Source organism: Aquarana catesbeiana, linkage group LG06 (assembly GCF_042186555.1).
Source record: "Aquarana catesbeiana isolate 2022-GZ linkage group LG06, ASM4218655v1, whole genome shotgun sequence".
Lineage (NCBI taxonomy): Eukaryota > Metazoa > Chordata > Amphibia > Anura > Ranidae > Aquarana > Aquarana catesbeiana.
Window position 1 is genome coordinate 349,248,069 of NC_133329.1, and position 20,423 is coordinate 349,268,491.

At 40.6% G+C, this 20,423-nt stretch overlaps 1 protein-coding gene across 4 annotated transcripts in view; it reads left to right on the forward strand.

The window, feature by feature from the left end:
* The window catches only part of LOC141147040 (sodium channel protein type 2 subunit alpha-like), a 229,147-nt gene that overhangs the window by 172,435 nt on the left and 36,289 nt on the right, over positions 1-20,423 (forward strand). For all 4 annotated transcript variants that reach the window (XM_073634018.1, XM_073634019.1, XM_073634020.1 and 1 more), the window contains exons 18-20: positions 4,402-4,525; positions 8,093-8,247; positions 13,742-13,915. In XM_073634018.1, coding sequence (XP_073490119.1) covers positions 4,402-4,525; positions 8,093-8,247; positions 13,742-13,915 — 453 coding nt within the window. The remainder of the gene's footprint in view (positions 1-4,401; positions 4,526-8,092; positions 8,248-13,741; positions 13,916-20,423) is intronic.

Genomic DNA, 20,423 nt, shown 5'->3' on the forward strand with positions numbered 1-20,423 from the left:
GAATTAGATAAATGCGGTTCTGTGCGGATAGAAAAAATAGAATTGACTGCGTCCAGGAGCGATTTAACGCAGCTATCCGCACATAACCGCAGGTAATCGCAGTGCACTGTGTCAGCTGCGGATAACAGCGCCGAGCTGCTCATTGGGAAAGGAAAAATGATTTTTCCTTTCCCAATGAGCGACAAGCACGGGGATCCGACTCGGATTCCCCCCAAAATCCATACCAGACCCTTATCCGAGCACGCAGCCCGGTCGGTCAGGAAAGGGGGTGGGGACGGGCGAGCGCCCCCCCCTCCTGAGCCGTACCAGGCCACATGCCCTCAACATGGGGGGGTGGGTGCTTTGGGGGAGGGAGCGCCCTGCGGCCCCCCCACCCCAAAGCACCTTGTCCCCATGTTGATGAGGACAAGGGCCTCTTCCCGACAACCCTGGCCGTTGGTTGTCAGGGTCTGCGGGCGGAGGGCTTATCGGAATCCGGGAACCCCTTTAATAAGGGGGCCCCAGATCCCGGCCACCCACCCTATGTGAATGAGTATGGGGTACATGGTACCCCTACCCATTCACCTAGGGAAAAAGTGTCAATAAAAAAAACACTACACAGATTTTTAAAGTAATTTATTAGACAGCTCCGGGGGTCTTCTTCCGACTTCGGGGGTCTTCCTCCTGCTTCGGGGGTCTTCTTCCGGCTTCGGGGGTCTTCTTCTGACTTCGGGGGTCTTTCCGGTTCTTCTACGCGCTCTCTGGGTCTTCTGCCGGGCTCCTCCGCTATCTTCTGCTCTTTTGCCTCTCTTTTGCTAGCGGAGGAGTCCGGTCTGCTGCCTTCTGCCTTCTTCCCTCTTCTCTTCTTCTGATGTTGACACGACGCTCTCTCCGGCTGGAATGCACTTTGGGCGCTCCACTGTGACTTATATAGGCGGTGACCCCACCCCCTTATGCCGTCACAGTCCCTGGGGGCGTGGTCATCACTCATTAGACTCTTTAAAGAGGGTGTCCACCTAGAAAAAAAAATATTAAAAGCCAGCAGCTACAAACACTGCAGCTGCTGATTTTTAATAAATGGTCACTTACCTGTCCTGGAGTCCAATGATGCCGGCAGCCGAGGCCGATCAATCGCTCGGCTCTCGGCGGCTGCCGCCGCCATTCTCTGTGAGGGAATCAGGAAGTGAAGCGTTGCGGCTTCACTTCCGTTTCCCTACTGCGCATGCGCGAGTCGTGCTGCGCATTCTAAGTGGTCCCCGCTATCTCCTGGGACCTGTGTGTTTCCCAGGAGACAGCGGGGGGTGCAGGAGGGGGCGTGACTCCCACAGGAGTCTATTCCCGGAAGTGGGTGCAGATACCTGTCTAATACAGGTATCTGCACCCCCCCTTCCCCCTGAAAGGTGCCAATTGTGGCACCGGAGGGGGAATCAGATGAGCGGAAGTTCCACTTTTGGGTGGAACTTCGCTTTAACACACATTTTTATTGCTGTCATTGTCCCTGTTGCGCAGTATGCTATGACTTCGTACAAGCTTGGCAATGTCCCTATTCCTACTTATGAAGCATTGATGGAGTGTGCTGTTTTATTGTACTGGGCTGTTATCATTTATTTGTTTTTCATCTGCGAAGATGGACATAAGTTTTGCAACCCACCTGTTATCTAAGGGCCTCACTATTCATGCAGTCATTTGCTCTCTACACAGAATAGTAGTCATATAATCAGACATATTCTGCAAAGAAATCCTTCTTCAATTGTCTGTGTACACTTAGCTGATCTTTTTGAGCCTAAAGTTAAATGTGATGTCTGTGTCAGAGTTTGGTTAAATTTAAGTAGATTACTTTGTTACCCTTACAGCTGAGTCTGTGTAAAATCCTTGGAGCTTCATTAGCACATTTTTTGAACATGTTAATGCAGATCTATTACAAGCTAATTATGGGTCAGAGGATAGCAAGCACTGCTTTAGCAATAATCCAATTTTGTTTTTATGTCTGCAGTTATAAAAATAAAACAATTATTCTTAGAATGCTGTCTAATTGAATTGTTTTACTCTGAAAGATAAATAGCTTAGACTGTGGTTTAGCAAAAAAAATCCGTTGCACAGATTAGTCAGATAAAACTGTATGCTTAAAGTGTATTTTAAAGGATTTTTTTTAAATGTTGTATAGAGTAGGGAGGAATTAGAACCCCTGTCAGATTTTAATTGCTTTGTCCCTGCTTAGGAGATTCACCCTCTCTATTCGTCCCAGTGGTCATTGTCATTGATACTAAAGATGAGAGAGAATTAAACATTTTGAGCTGTTACCAGAGCAGAGGAGAAAAAAATGGTGTTGAACAATTCCTTATTCTATAAGAAAGCACAGTTTTGAGTTTTGATATGCTTTAAAGTTCACCTGTTATACTATAGGGGGACAGGATGGATACTAGCAATGTTAGGAGGTTAGATTCTTGCAGAGTTAGGTGACTCTGAACTGATTAATATTGTTATTACATTTCAAGCAAAGTTTTTATTACAAAAATGTAAACAGTCATTGTAGCCAAGACCAGTTATAAAGTAAGAATGCTTTCAAAAATGTATATTTTAATTGTTTATTTTTATCAATCTACAAAATGCAAAGTGAGCAAACAGAAGAAACATCTAAATCAAATTAATATTTGATGTGACCACCCTTAGGCTTCAAACCAGCATCAATTCTTCTAGGTACACACAGTGCTTGTGCGCACAGTTTTTGAAGGAACTCAACAGGTAGGTTGTTCCAAACATCTTGGAGAATAAACCACAGATCTTCTGTGGATGTAGGCTGCCTCAAATCATTTTATCTCTTCATATAAACCCAGACAGCCTTGATGTTGAGTTCACCACATCAGTGCTGTCAGTGGATCAAAGGTGTCCTCTTCTTGTAATCTCAGACAGACTTGACAATGTTGAGACCAGGGCTCTGTGGGGGCCAAACCATCACTTCCAGGACTCCTTGTTCTTATTTACACTGAAGATAGTTCTTAATGACATTGTCTGTAAGTTTGAAGTTGTTGTCCTGCTGCAGAATATATTTGGGGCCAATCACATGCCTACCTGATGGTATGGTACAATGGATAAGTATCTGCCTGTATTTATCAGCATTAAGGACACCATTGATTGGGCAATGTTGAGGACCGTGATCGATCAAGGAAACCTAATGCAGCAAATGAAAGACACATCATGCTTGCTTACTTCAACAATCAGCACAGAACTGGTGGAAACCAATAGAACCCAGGAACACCCATCTACTGTCTGGAGAAGTCTGGCCAGAAGTGGTCTTCATGGAAGATTTGTGGCCAAAAAGCCATACCTCTGGCGTGGAAACAAGGCAAAGTGACTCAGCTATGCATGAAAACATAGGAAATGGTGTGCAGAAAAATGGCAGCAGGTTCTCTGGACTGATGAGTCAAAATACGAAATAGCTGGCTGTAGCAGGAGGCAGTTTGTTCGCTGAAGGGCTGGAGAACGGTACCATAATGAATGTCTGCAGGCAGCAGTGGAGCATTGTGTGACGTTTCTTGCAAGTTTGCGGCTACATTTCTGCAAAAAGAATTGGAGATTTGGTCAGGATCAATGGTGTTCTCACTGACATCACTGATGTGGTGAACTCAACATCAAGACTGTCTGGGATTATATGAAGAGACAAAAGGATTTTAGGCAGCCTACATCCACAGAAGATCTGTGGTTATTTCTTCAAGATGTTTGGAACAATCTACCTGCTGAGGTCCTTCAAAAACTGGGTGCACAAGCACTGTATGTAGCTAGAAGAATTGATGTTGGTTTGAAGCCAATGGGTAGTCACACCAAATTTACTTTTTACTTTTTTGTTCATTGATAAAAAATAATTTTTACAGCATTTCTTTACACCTGCCTAAAACCTTACAAAGTAATGTAAATATATATATAAATATATATGTATATATGTATATGCTCTGAACCAGTGTTTTTTTATTTTGGATAAAGTAGTAAATGGTTGAAACAACTGTCAGGTTTTGGTTGCTACCTGTTTCCCATTCAAGAGATCTCCCTTAACTTCTTGTCATGTACAAATAACAGCAAGTGTCCCCATTGGAAGATTTCTCATCTATTCCTACTCTGGTGTCAGAGCAAAAATTTTGATTGTCCCAGTGGTCACTAAGACATACAGAAAGAAAGAATCCCTCTAGGAATGACCAAGACAGCAATAAAAATTGACAGGGGTTCCAACACCTTGTCACTCCATCCAAAGCTAATCCAAAGCTATAAAGTTTGGGCTTTATATATACTATGTAGTTAGATGGAATAGCTGGAATAAGAAAAAATATTTGATAATCTAGTGAAAAAGTAATATTGTACTTTCATAACTTAAGCAATACATTTTCACTCGTCTATAATGTATTCCACTGTGATGAACCATTTCTCTTGCAGAAACTGACCTGTTCCAGCTCATCAGAAGGCAGCACTGTTGACATAAGGCCAGCCGGGGAAGGTGAACCTGCAGCTTTAGTGGAGCCGGAGGAAATTATGGAGCCAGAAGCTTGCTTTACAGAAGGTACTTCTATCAAGCTGTGACACATTGTCCTCTACACGTTCCCGTTTGTTGTTTTCCATATATTCATTCACAGCAGAAAAATATTAATCTCTAAATTAGCCATTTAAAGTTTCAATAGTTGTATTTCAGCACCATAATAATTACCCTCCGCGAGTTTAATATATTTCTCCCTGTGGTACGCCTTACACAATTACAACAAAAAAGAAATCATTAAACACAAAGAGGTTACACTGAAAGAAAAAATACAAACTGAATCAAACACAAAACTGGCAGGAAAATCTAAGCTTGCACATGGCAGTTTCAAAATGTATTTTTACTAAGAGATCCTCTCATTTAATAACCCATTTTAAATTAATTTTTCAAAATCTTGCCCCTGTAAATGCCAAAAGCCTAAAAGAAAAGGATGACATTATGGTGACATAAAAATCTGACTGTAAATTGTATCCATTTGTAGTTGTAACATAAAAAGTGTCAGGAATAACAATAGTGCTGGGATGCAGGCACCCGATGCCTGTAAGTACTGGTGTTTGTCTTCAAATCAGTTCTTTTGATTCTAGTCCCAGGCTGCATGCAATCTTCACCTTTTATCAAAGTCAAGATTTACTTCCTCCATTCCACCCCAGCACTAAGCCCTACACCATTATTCTCTGTCTTTTATCAGAGCCCCTATTGCCTAATAAGGAGAGAGACTAAAAAAAAGGGGAGACCCTAAAAGGTAAGTTGACCTTTAACAAAAGACTGTCTATACAATAAGAGGAGTCTGTAGATAAAAACAAACTGTGCAGCTTTGACCAGAGTTCAATAATGTCCTTGCTATAGGTGTAAGCCCTTTATATACAGTACCTCATGAAGCCGGATTGGGATACTTCTAGGATGTTGTTATGGATGTTGCTGAGAAAAGGCCCAGCTATTACTGCTCACCTTCACCAACACAGGAGTGAGCTCTCAAACACTGAGCTCAGAGCTAATGCATCATGGGAGAGAAAATGCACGTTTAAATCAGAGAAATAGCTGTTCCTGTGATGGTGAATGGTGAACAGTAGCATTAGTCTGCCCTTAGCAATGTGGACTTCATATGGTACGTAAGCAAGGGCATTATTCAACATTGGTCAAAGCTGCACAGCTTGTTTTTATATACAGATGGCCCTTATCTGCATAAGCAGTTTTTTGGGAAAGGTGAACTATGCCTTTAATGAGGCTTAAAGTGGTTGTAAAGCTTCAAGGTTTTTCAACTTAATGCAATCTATGCATTAAGGCATGGGTGCTCAACCTGTGGCCCTCCAGCTGTTACAGAACTACAAGCTCCATCATGCTTCTGCCTTTGGGAGTCATGCTTGTTTAATTGACATCAAAAAAACGGAAAAGAAATCCAAAAGCAGTTCTTCAACAAGGACAGACCGATGTTACTAGTTAATTATCTTTATTGATTAACCCCAAGTAAAAAATAAATTATAAACAATGTTGATACAAAAGATTATTCCCACCTCCAACACATGATTAAAATAAGACTGATGTCTTAGATGGAACATTGGTGGCCACCATACCTAATACACACAACTCAATCACTCGTCACACACACACATGCAAACATATGTCTTGGACCCTGGTCTTGTATGAAAGAGATCATCCGAGATACTCAGATGTAGCTATAGTAGCCTACAGATCCATGGGCTTACTTTCAAAACACTTGTCTGCATAGTCCTTGTGCTTGTCATTTGACGAGAGTTCCATGAAGGGGATCATTCATAAAGTATTAACTCACAGCCCACCGTGTGCAAAGCAGTGCGAGTAATTGTGGGGAACCGTAGCCTATAAGATGATGAGTTAGAGTCTCACAAGGAAATCAAACGACACTAGCTCTAATTTGTGTAGCTCCTAAGTGTTGGAGTAAACAGATAGCTCACCGTTAGACGTCTTGTGCTGATAGACTCATAATCCTCCAATGTCCCGTATAGCCACGATATCCTCACTTGACTGGTGTCCGCACTGAAAACCCATGCGTTCTTGTGTGTGTTGATTCATTCCAATTGGAACTTACGGTGTGTAGCAGGGTTCAGATCATCCAGACTGGCCGTATCCAGGGGCTGTATGAAGAGTGGTATATGGAGCCACACCCGGAGGCAGTAAGATGGTTGGATCACATTAGATTTTGCGGCTGTGAGTGGTCCCAAAGTTATGGAGAATTTTGGAGATGGTTCAAGGTGTTTGGTGGAGATCCCTTTGTCCCAGCCACCAACAGCACGGTGGCGGGATGCTATTCCTTTCTGTTTTTGTCCTTTTTGGTCCTTCCTTTCTGTTTTTGTATACTTGTTTAATTGACAACCTTGCAATGCCTCATGGGACTAGTAGTTCCACAACAGCTGGAGGGCCACAGGTTGAGCACCCTTGCAATAATGTGAAAAACCTTCTGTGCTGCAGCTCCCCCCCAGACCCCCCTTTTTCTTACCTGAGCCCGATCCGCTCCAGCGATGTGCACAAGCATAGTGGCTCCAGCCGCTGTCTCTCTCCTCATTAAACAAATTGATAACAGCAGGAGCCAGTGGCTCCCGCTGCTGTCAAGCAAGTCCAGTGACACAGGAGTGGAGAGCAGGGCCGAGTACTGCTGTCTGTATCGATGGATGCAGCAACAGGAGCAGGGAGAGAGCCCGCATGGGTGCCCCCGGGGAAAGTGGCTTTCCATGTGGGCACTCGATGAAGAGGAGAACCCTGGAGTGCCGACAGGGCACCCCAGAAGAGGATCAGGGCTGCTCTGTGCAAAACCATTGAACAGAGCAGGTAAGTATAGGCATGTTTGTTATTTTAATACAAAAAAACAAGGGTTTACAAGGCCTTTAAGGACTAGGATTTAAGGTGCTCCATGGGAACCCATATATTTACTTGAACATTTACATTTCAGCAACCACATATCCAAATACCAGTGCTCTGTCAATGCATTTAAAGAAAACCTGTAAAAGGAAACATATATTTTGGCTGCTATTGATAATCCATCTTTCTGAAATTGTTAGCTTTCTGGCCTACACACTTATATAATTGCTTCATGACTTTGACCCAGAGTCAGTGAGAAGGTCAGGAGATCTGACCTACTCTGGTTTCACTTACTACATGCATGTGTCAGTGACTCAAGAAGTATGGAACCCTGGGAAAGACAAGAAACTCGCCTCTATGTTTCTCTAAGAACAGGTTTTCTTTAAATGTAGATGGAGCCTTGCTTTATTATTCCTCCCATCTGCATGGCTCCTCCTGCCCTTTTTTATACATGGCCCTATAGAGCCTGGCTATAGGTTTTTAAAACTGGCTTCTCAGAAACAAACCATATGACAACACAAGGAGGAAAGAAGGAGAGGAAATGTATTGTTTTCAGTGTTTACTTAACCCAGACAGAATGGGTGAGAAGTGAAGTACAAATAGCAAGCAGCTGTTCCCCATGACACTGAAACAGTTTAGTAAAGGGCCAGGTTGTATCCATAGTAAAGGCAAAAGATCATGAAAAAATAACTAATGACGAAAAAATTCCAACTTCATTTTATTTTTTAAAGTTGACAATTTCTGTTGTGATTGTATTTACAGGGTGTATCAGGAAGTTCCCTATTTGTGATGTCAGTACTCTAGAAGGGAGAGGCAAGCAATGGTGGAACCTAAGAAAAACATGTTTTAGAATAGTAGAGCACAACTGGTTTGAGACATTCATAATCTTTATGATTCTTCTTAGCAGCGGAGCTTTGGTAAGTGTTTCTCAGTTGTAAAGATGTCACCTACTTCCTTGTACAAATAACATCAGTAAAACCTTTTGCAAAGCTGCAAAACATAATGTAAACTCATTTGTTAAACCTTCATTTTAGGTTAGCAAAGGGAATGCTTATTATCTATATGACTACTTTTAAAGAGATAATGCTAATTAAGTTAGGCACAACTTAACAGAGTAGGGGATACATTTTGAATGTTTAAGGCTGGATTCACACTGCAGACGGCTGACAGCAGGGGTCCGGTGCGTCCCTGTTCTCCGTTTCAGGGATTAATCAGGTCTTAATTTTTGCCTGACTCTGGACCTGAAACAGGGCCTATAGCGCACAGGACTCCTGTGCAATTCGCTCTGCAGCCACCACAGAGTTGTGTGAACCGATTCCATTGGGAACCACTCATAATCTCCTGTCATGCGAATTGGATGCAGAGAAACCCACATCCAATTCGCACTAGTGTGAACCCCGCCTTAAAGTGGAGTTCCACCCACTTTTACAACTCTTCAGCATCCCTCATTAAACTGTGCACTGTAAACAAATTGGATATTTTTTTATTTTTTTTCTCAGCACCTACTGTATATCTGCTGTATTCATTTTTCACTTCCTCCCCCCTGGCCGCGGCCCATCGCATCATTTCCTGTTTGCAATGCCTTCTGGGAAGGGGGCGGCAACTTCCTCTGACACTGCCGATGCTATGGAAACCTTACCTGAAACCTATTACACTGCTTGTGCTGCACTGAGCATGTGCGAGATCTGCAAGGATGAGATCCAGGAAGAAATACAGTCTGGCTTCAGATGCCCACACTTAAGATGGCCACGGCCTGCTGCAAGTTTATAAAATAACAAACTACTGCTATAAACTAACAAAACAGACCTTAGTTTACAGACTAACTTTACTAGAATACATTAAGCTTGTGCATTATAGGGGTATTTTTATTTAAAAAGTATAATTTTGGCCGGAACACCACTTTAAGGTTGACTAGCACATGGTTTACAGAAATGCTCAGACACCAAAGGATACTTTTTCTTTCCAATACTAACAACTGCCAATCCAGTTGTAATTCAAAGTAGCCCCCTCCAATTTCACTTTGCAGCTATCTTGATTGGGCCAATCAGCAAAGAGAAACAAAAAGAAATAGAGTGGATTGGCATGCTAAAAATCATACATATATCATTAAAAACATACTCACAAGTGACATATGCAATGCGCTCATTATTTTCATCAGTAGACATCCAATTCAATTCAGACTCTTGCTGCCTTGTTATATCCCTGCTATACTCATTCCACCTTGCAATGCTACACCTGTCAGAGCCTCAGTGCATATCCTCTCTGACATGTTTCCAGGGCCACACCCTCTGCCTTTGAGCTAACAGTGCAACCCATAAACACTTTATTCAGTCTGCTCATGGCAACCATATACCAGTAGGGTAGCCAGCACAATGAGGCTCTGAGGGGGGTAGCATTATAAGAGTAGTGGGTATAAAAGTGCAGGATGGTGTAACAAGGTAGCAAGTATACAGACAAAAAGCAGAGTCTTATTTTTATAGTCTGACTGTTGAGATGAAAATGCTAAGTGCATTTTTTATGTTATACATACAGTGTGTTATTAAAGATCCTATAATCTTTCTTTACACTGCCAATGCACTCTTGATTTCTTTTTAGTTTGAAGGTTGAATAACTGGGCTACATCTAACCTAATGCCTGAGTTGTCAAAGTTGGAAATTGTCTCATTTGCCAGATTGGGCCAGTCCACCCAAACCATACACTTTACTCACAGATAGATTCTGCTTGGGGTATTCCCATTTCTTCCACAAATTCAAACTTGTACAGGATAGGAAAGATTTTGCTGTAATGATCTTGGCTGGTGTTCAGACTAGATTTCTCAAATGCAACGAACTTCCACTAAGGGCTCGCAGAGATATACGAGATGCATCCACAATGCATCCACAATAATTTCCAGCATTCACAATAATGTGGCACTTTAATTTCAGATGAATGCCAATAAATGTACTGGCATCTAGGGTAATCTACAGATAGACTTTCACTATTGGAAATCAAAGAAAGCGCACTTACCCTGTTTGCCCCTTTAAGCTGACCTAACATATCCCACCCCTCATATCCAGAGGTACTTACCTCAATCCAAAAATCATGGCTTCCATTGTTTATATCTCATGCTGCTAGTCCTCCTTATGTTAACAGCCCTAGTAAATAGGAAAATATATTTTATTTACATATACAATGGGGACGGAAATTATTCAGACCCCCTTAAATTTTTCACTTTTTGTTATATTGCAGCCATTTGCTAAAATCATTTAAAGTGGTGTTCCAGCCGAAATTATACTTTTTAAATAAAAATACCCCTATAATACACAAGCTTAATGTATTCTAGTAAAGTTAGTCTGTAAACTAATCTCTGTTTTGTTAGTTTATAGCAGTAGTTTGTTATTTTATAAACTTACAGCAGGCCGTGGCCATCTTAAGTGTTGGCATCTAAAGCCAGATTGTATTTCTTCCTGGATCTCATCCTTGCAGATCTCACACATGCTCAGTACAGCACAAGCAGTGTAATAGGTTTTAGGTCAGGTTTCCATAGCAACGGCAGTTTCAGAGGAAGTTGCCACCCCTTCCCAGAAGGCATTGCAAACAGGAGATGATGCGATGGGCCGCGGCCAGGGAGGAGGAAGTGAAAAATGAATACAGCAGATATACAGTAGGTGCTGAGAAAAAAAATAAAAAATATATCCAATTTGTTTACAGTTCACAGTTTAGTGAGGGATGCTGAAGAGTTGTAAAAGTGGGTGGAACTCCACTTTAAGTTCATTTTTTTCCTCATTAATATACACACAGCACCCCATATTGACAGAAAAACACAGAATTGTTGACATTTTTGCAGATTTATTAAAAAAGAAAAGCTGAAATATCACATGGTCCTAAGTATTCAGACCCTTTGCTGTGACACTCATATATTTAACTCAGGTGCTGTCCATTTCTTCTGATCATCCTTGAGATGGTTCTACACCTTCATTTGAGTCCATCTGTGTTTGATTATACTGATTGGACTTGATTAGGAAAGCCACACACCTGTCTATATAAGACCTTACAGCTCACAGTGCATGTCAGAGCAAATGAGAATCATGAGGTCAAAGGAACTGCCTGAAGAGACAGAATTGTGGCAAGGCACAGATCTGGTCAAGGTTACAAAAAAATTCTGCTGCACTTAAGGTTCCTAAGAGCACAATGGCCTCCATAATCCTTAAATGGAAGATGTTTGGGACCACCAGAACCCTTCCTAGAGCTGGCCGTCCGGCCAAACTGAGCTATCGGGGGAGAAGAGCCTTGGTGAGAGAGGTAAAGAAGAACCCAAAGATCACTGTGGCTGAGCTCCAGAGATGCAGTCGGGAGATGGGAGAAAGTTGTAGAAAGTCAACCATCACTGCAGCCCTCCACCAATCGGGGCTTTATGGCAGAGTGGCCCGACAGAAGCCTCCCCTCAGTGCAAGACACATGAAAGCCCGCATGGAGTTTGCTAAAAAAACACCTGAAGGACTCCAAGATGGTGAGAAATAAGATTCTCTGGTCTGATGAGACCAAGATAGAACCTTTTGGCCTTAATTCTAAGCTGTATGTGTGGAGAAAACCAGGCACTGCTCATCACCTGTCCAATACTGTCCCAACAGTGAAGCATGGTGGTGGCAGCATCATGCTGTAGGGGTGTTTTTCAGCTGCAGGGACAGGATGACTGGTTGCAATCGAGGGAAAGATGAATGCGGCCAAGTACAGGGATATCCTGGATGAAAATCTTCTCCAGAGTGCTTAGGACCTCAGACTGGGCCGAAGGTTTACCTTATAACAAGACAATGACCCTAAGCACACAGCTAAAATAACGAAGGAGTGGCTTCATGACAACTTTGTGACTGTTCTTGAATGGCCCAGCCAGAGCCCTGACTTAAACCCAATTGAAAATCTCTGGAGAGACCTAAAAATGGCTGTCCACCAACGTTTACCATCCAACCTGACAGAACTGGAAAGGATCTGCAAGGAGGAATGGCAGAGGATCCCCAAATCCAGGTGTGAAAATGCAAATGGATGCAAATGGCTGCAATATAACAAAGAGTGAAAATTGTAAAGGGGTCTGAATACTTTCCGTCCCCACTGTATATACATATATATATATACATATATATATATATACATATATATATATATATATATATATATATATAATATATATATATATATATATATATATATATATATATATATAGCTTAAAAGTGTTTTTTTTTTTTTTTACTTAAAAGTGTTAGCTAGAGTTAGTTTTTTACTTGTTTGTCACGTACTTCAAACCTCCTTTGAAATTGCATGTCCATCTAAGACTACCTTGTCCATCGGGTGACAATGCTGGAGTGGGATTTCACTGCAGGAGAAACAATGTTGTCACCCTGGTAAAGGCAGTGGCAAAATAATGGATCTACCAGCAAGCAGGATCAATAGCTAATAAAAGTATTTGTTATTGGAAGAACTATGAAAAAACTAAAATCTGTTGTGTTAATGTAATTTTTGATTTTGCTCATAGTTCCTAAAGTAAAGCTGCATAATCTTCACTGGTGAAGTCACACAATTATTACTAACTTATTAGGCAATAGACATGCGCAATTCGTTTTGTTCCAAATTAGTTTTTTAATGAATTTAGACAAATTCGTTAATTCAGAAATATCTGAATTAGCGAAAACCCGTTTAACAAGTATTGTTTATTTATTTTAATATTCGTAAATTCGAAGATTCGGAAATTTGAAAATCCGAAAACACGAAAATCTGAAATACTAACTAACTATTAATAACTTAACTATTACTAACTATTCAATTATAGGTATTGGAATTTCCTTTCAAATTTGGCTGTTAGTGAACATAAGGAATACAAACTTATCCGAAGTTACGAATTATCCGAAATAACGAATGCCGTATCTAAACGAATGAAACATTAACAAATTAATAATTCTGAATAACAATAATAATAGTAAAAAAATACTATTATTATTTATTATTATTAATTTGTTCCATTCCATTTGTTTAGATGCTGCATTCCTTATTTCGGATAATTCGTAACTTCGGATAAATTCGTATTTGTTACTTCACTAACAGCCAAATATGAAAGAAAATTCCAATACCTATAATTTAATAGTTAGTTATTATTAGTTAGTTATTCTTTCTTATTTTTGGATTTTCGCATTTTTTAAATTTACGAATTTACGAATTTTAGATTTTACGAATTTACAAATTTACCAGTTGCAATCATAAAGAATGGCCCGAAAAACGAAAAAACTAATTTTTCGGCAGTGCACATGTCTATTAGGTAACATTTTTTTTCACTTTTATGGTGTTTTAATTATTGCATAAGTACAGTGTAACTTTTTTCATCTTTATTTCAGTAACATATTTAATATGATTGATTCGAAACCCTAAACTTTCTTTAATTTTAGGCTTTTGAAGACATTTACATAGAACAAAGAAAAACAATTAAAACCATGCTAGAATATGCCGATAAAGTCTTCACATACATCTTTATCCTTGAAATGCTTCTGAAATGGGTGGCCTATGGATTTGCTAAATACTTCACCAATGCCTGGTGCTGGCTGGACTTCCTGATTGTCGATGTAGGTATTTAGGAATGTATTTCTTTCCCTAACTGCCTTTTAATTCATTTATTCTCAATGTATGGTGGCTAGCAACAATGAACATTTAACGTTCAAAAATACTAGCTGATCCTCCTGGTAAAGACTGTACATTCACTTACTCTTAACCACCTGTGTGTTATTACTACAGACATATATATATATATATATATATATATATATATATATATATATATATATATATATATATATATATATAGATATAGATAGATAGATAGATTAGATAGATAGATAGATAGATAGATAGATAGATAGATAGATAGATAGATAGATAGATAGATAGATAGATAGATAGATAGATAGATAGATAGAGGTTTACTGATTCTTCCCTGTGTGGGTGTGTGCATATAGTGATAGGAACTTGGTGGGCTTTTCACTCACCGTAAAAATAATATATATAACCAATAAAGTGTAGAAATTGGGAAAATCTGTAGGCTCTTCAATATTTAATTTACAAGGTGGAATGTACTATCCCATATCTTGAAACTCACACAATATTATTTGATGTATGCAGCATTAAAGGAGAAGTCCAGCCTGAGCTTGTTAGGCTGGGTTTTTCCTAAGGGTCTCAGGAGTGCAATTCATTTTGCACACCTGTGACCTGTTTTCAGCAGAGAGCGCTCTGAAGTCCGCTCTCCGATAACGTCACTGGAATCAGTCCAGGCACCACGTCATCCCCACTTAGGAAGTCTGGATCTGCCAGCTGCCTGCACTGATGGCAGTCTCAGCCTCTCAGCGAGCCACTGAGAGGCTGAGACAGCCGTTCCCCACCCCTACACAGCTCAGCGCTCCAATGAAGGAGGAGCAGGGCAGGAGAGATGCTGACCGACAGGCATCATCTCTCCACTCAGGGATATGAGAGAACCGAGCCATCGGTGATGTTCGGTGGCTCGGTTCTCAGTGAAGAGGTGGCGGGGGAGAGATGCTGCCTCCACCTAGGTAAGTATGAATACCCCAAGAAAAAAAAAACATCCTTCTCTTTTAATATGTATTAGTATTAATTTACTAAAGGAAATAGGCTGTTCACTTTGCAAGGGATTTTTTCCTTAACTTAGTTAATGTGGTAAATATCACTTTGCAAAAAAAAAAAAAAAAAGGTAATCATGTGCAAGGGGAAAAAAACACTATTTTTACTTGCACGTGATTAGATGGTGGAAGTCAGCAGAGCTTCATCTCATTCACTAAGCTAAAGGAAAATTCTCTTCTTAAATGAAATTCCCTTCCAAAGTGAACAGCCTATTTCCCTTTAGTAAATCAAGCCAACTAAGTGTACTTTTGAACAAAATCAGTTTGACTAAATATTCACTCTTTCTTACAATTTCTAGTGCCACATTAATAGCATATTCATATTTTTATCAAAATTAAACTTCTAGTTTGACTGTAAATTTGTATCCCAAAGACCTCAGTCTATTATTTGAACTAGCTTTATGTCAGGGGTGTTAGGTGGCAACATTTTGTTTTTAAGTTACTGTCTGAAAGGTATAAGGGATTTTAAACTGGCACTGTCTTCTAGACATTACAATTTAGATAATTTAAACTGGTTGTAAACCTCAGACATGAAATATGAAAAAAGCACATCCTTCTATACTGAGTATGTGTCTCCAAAGCTGGAGTGTCATTTCTCTCTGCTGCCTAGTTCTAGAACATGAGTCACTTCTAGCAGCTTTTCCCGACACCAAGAGTTAAAATGGTGACAGGGGAGGGAGCTGCAGCACTCAGCTCGTGACTGTTATCCACAGCTGGTCTTGTTTTGCGTACTGTGTGAAGGGGGTATGTCCCTTTCTGTTTCAATTATTTTTTACAAGATACAAAACAAATTGTAATATCATTGTATACATCCATCGCATTTTGAAAATATGACTGATAAAACTAGAAGAGTAAAGCAACCCAAATTTGCTATGGGTATGCATAACAAAATGAATGTCCGATCAGTACCAATTAACAAAAATTAAGCGTATAACAATCCCCTAAAACTCCAAACCTGGCAGTAATGCAAGGGGCATCATTAGGGATGAGCAGAACACCCCCCAGTGAACTTGTGGACAGGCAAAAAATTTGTGCGAACACCACTAAAGCCTATGGGACACGAACATGAAAAATCAAAAGTGATAATTTTAAAGTCTTATATGCAAGTTTTTGCCATAAAAAGTGTTTGGAGACCAGGTCCTGCCCCAGGGGACATGTATCAATGCAAAAAAAGTTTTAAAAACTGCAGTTTTTTCAGGAGCAGTGATTTTAAAAATGCGTAAAATGAAACAATAAAAGTGAAATATTCCTGTAACCTCCCGGGCGGTAAGATTATGTCAGATTTTTTATGCTGAAAGTTGTTTCGCATGGAAATTTGGCGTTTTATATTGTAGGCCTGTAATTCTTAGGAATAACTCACTTAAATCTATCCAAACAAGTGTCTAGTAGAGATCCTGGATATGATAAAGTCGGAAACACAAAATCATAAATTATAGTATAATAAATAACTATAAATAATTATGAAAGATAATAATATAATGATAATTAAATGTATTCAATAATGTAATCAACTTAAAAACACTGAAATGTGCTCAGTTGCAGAATTGTCGCTGTCGTCACTTTCAGTGTCTGATGATGAATTTCCCCACAAATCACTATCGCTCAATTCTGCAAGTGATTCTAATTTATTATCGCTGTTTTTTAGCTGGTCTAAAATCGCTTTTGACGTAAAGGGACACTTTTTGGTTGCTATGGACATTCTCCAGTTTCCAGGCAGAAAGAACAGTATATATAATATAAAACTGTATGCAGTGCACTGGACAAAGCATTAGGGACAAAAGGGAGGTGAAATAATTTGATACAGTAATGTAATCTGTAAGATTACAGTGTACTGTATGTGTTCTGTTTTTTGCACAATTTTCGCAGGGCTCCGTCCCCGTGCATCAGGCAGCTCGCAGGGAACGGAGCCCGGCATACAGAGCATCGGGCGGAAGACACAGCTGCCGCACAAAGCAGGGGGACATCGCAGGATCCTGGGGACAAGGCAAGTAACTTTCCCTGGATACTGCGATGCAGCCCCAAGTGTGGCTCGGGGTTACCTCTCTTGGTATGGAAAATTCACCCCGAGCCACACTCGGGAATACCGCTAAGAAGGTTAAATATCATGCCTGGGGAGGTGTCCCTAGTATGCCTGTAAAGTAGCGCATCTTTCCCATGTTTAGAACAGTACCACAGCAAAATTACATTTCTGAAGGAAGAAAATGTAATTCAAAACTGCTCATGGCTGTAATGACTTGTCGGATCCCAGCAAAATTATATTTCTGAAGGAAAAAATGTCATTTAAAACTGCTCGCGGCTGTAATGAATTGTCGGATCCCGGCAATATATATAAAAATCATTGAAAAAAACGGCATGGGCCCCAGCCCATTACCAGGCCCTTCAGGTCAGGTATGAATATTAAGGGGAACCCGCACCAAAATTAAACAAAAAATTGTGTAGGGTCCCCCCCAATCCATGCCAGGCCCTTCAGGTCAGGTATGGATTTTAAGGGGAACCCCGAGCCAAAATTGAAAAAAAATGGCGTATGGGTCCCCCCAAAATCCATACCAGACCCTTATCTGAGCGCGCAAGCTGGCAGGCCGCAGGAAAAGGGGCAACAGACAAGAGAGAACCCCTCCTGAACCATACCAGGCCACATGCCTGATGTCGCGCAACTCCAGAGGGGGTGGGGCACCTGTTTACATCACTGGTGGGCCCCACCCTCGGCTATATAACAGCTGTCAATGCAGAAAGCCTGCAGGAGCTGAGTTTTTCTGTTTTTTTTCTCGGTCCATCAACATGGGGACAAGGTGTTTTGGGGAGACCCCAAAATGCCCTCCCCATGTTGAGGGCATGTGGTCTGTTTTAAATTACATTTTTTCCTTTACATTTTGCTGCTCTCATTCATAAAACTATGTACGGCTGTCGTGTAAGCAGCCTTACATAGTGTGGGGCGTGGACTCCCCTGAGTCCCTGGCCCCTTGAGCCATGATTGGCCAAAGGCACCCTGCGAGCTGTGATTGGCCAAAGCATGCAGGTCAGGTGCATGCTTTGGCCAATCAGCAGCCGTCATTGCACTGCGATCTCGCAGTGCATTGATGGTCCCGCCTTTCATTATGGCGCATTCCTTGGGCACTCGAATTTCCCGCGAATGCCCTATAATGTTCGGTATTCGGCGAACGGGCAAACACCCGATGTTTGAGTCGAACTTACATTCGACTTGAAAAATTGGGCTCTTCCCTAGGCATCATACAAAGAGAAAGCAATAGACATGAGTCATACTAGAAGAATAAAGTAATCTGGTGGGAGCAGCAGGTCATGGAACCAGGCCCCATATAGGGCATAACCAATATGCCTGGTGATCAACCATCAAATAAGTGTGTTAATTAAGCTACACAATATACAGCATTGTTGGGAAGAAAAAAAAAGGAAACGTGGAAAATGAGAAAGAAAAAGTGAAGAAAGGAATAAGAAAAAGAAGAAAGAGAGGCAGGAAGTAAAGATGGAAGAGGACAGTCTTGTCCATCCAAAATCCTCCCACCGACCATGTATCCAAACACTATTAAACATCCGGTACTTGTAAATTAGAAAGCCAAGGCTTCTTTATCTTGTCAAAAAGTCCCTGTTTATCCCTTAAAATGCTCTCAATCTTTTCATTAGGCATGATCCAAGTCAACGTGCATTTCAGCAAAGCTAAGTTGACTACTGGGCTTTTCCAAGCTGTTGAGGCCGCTAAAAATATAAAATAAATTAGGGTCTGTGCATGTTTTGGGATGTTATCAACTGAAATGTTCAACAGTGCAATCCGAGGTGTCCCTAACCTGCTTAATTCAATATATCAAAGAGTGGACACATCTGCAAAAACGTCTAAGCTTGGGGCACATCCACCAGATATGAAGGGGTGTCCCTATCTGTCCACAACCCCAAAAGAATAAAGATGAAGAGCATGGAAACAGTTTTGAGAGGTGTTATGGTACTAAATACCATCTAGAGTAAACCTTAAAGCCCACCTCAACCAATGCTACATTCATTACACCATTATAAATACATGCATTCCAGGTATGCCAATCTACCTCTTTCGGGTTAATATTAAGATCTTTTCCCCACGCTAACTAATAGGATAATTTGGAGAACGGGCAACCTATAATCTGTACAGCATCGAGATGCACCCTCGTTGCAGTGTGGCTTGTAAACATTTGTTCTCAAACACTGTTTGATTTGCTAGGTCATCACTTTTGGAGAGAGTATAAACAATTCAGAATTTGTTGGAGATGAAAATCTTCAGAGAGTGGCATCTCAAAATGCTGCACAAAGTATCAGCTGCCTGTCTATGCTGGAGAAAACCAACCTGATCCAAATGGATGTAGTGATCCACAAGGGATAGCAAGCAGTTAGCACAAATTCAACTTCAAATCATTATTAATGAGTGATATCGGTCTATAATTGGTTACATCACTAGGATCCTTATGTGGTTTTGGAAGTAGGGTGATATAAGCTGTATTAGAGCCTGAATCTATGGGACCTGCTTGCTGGATTGCGTTGAAATATAATGTCAAAGGGAGGGCTAAGAGATTGGAAACTTTCTTGTAATAGAGGGCCATAAGCCCATCTGGACCAGGTTCCTTGCCCATCAGGGCTTGTATTATTAGCTTTCAATAGCTTTTCAGTCGTGGATGTGTCCTTTTCCTCAAATCAGGGCTCATAGCTGTTGGCTGTGTGAAAATGGGCAAACTCAATGGAGTTCTCTGTCTTTTTTCTGCCGTCACTTTTCTAATCCTGACCCCTACTGATAGAACCAAAAAGCAATCCACACTTCTATGTACATTCAGAACGATCTACAAAAGAATTGCCTGCAGATACACAGCTACAACTTATGTAGGAGGATTTGTTTAAACTCTGTGTAGCACCTAATGCTAGTCACTTCACTGGGTACATATGAGTGTTTACAACCACTTTAAAATGTTTTACGCAATGTTTTCCTTTGGGGATAAAAAAGTAAAGCCAAAACATATCTGAAACAGTACAGTTTTAAGCACATTTCTCTTCTCTGATAACTACATTCAGCTCTAACCGTCACTGGTTTTAGGTTTTTTTTTTTAATGCACCATTAGAAAGGAGCCTGTAAGACAAGGAACATGGAAATTGTCGTTTTCAATTTATTTTTGATTATGCAGACCCTGAGTCTGTCATCACAGACCTGGAACAGGTATACAGGATGGTGGGTCAAACTTTTCTGACTTCACTAGCTGCATACTTGTTCTTGGTCAGTGATTTACTAGGTAGTGAAACCAGGAGAACTGCTCTGTGCACCTTTAGAAACAAATCAGTAATGACACATCTTCTCAAATTCACAAAAAGTAAATTAGTCTTTTTTTTAAAGCGGAAATAAAGTTCTGCTGTAACTCACTGTGAGAACAGGCTTTTTATTGCAGAAGAGACGTGCAATGTTTCTTCTGCATTAAAA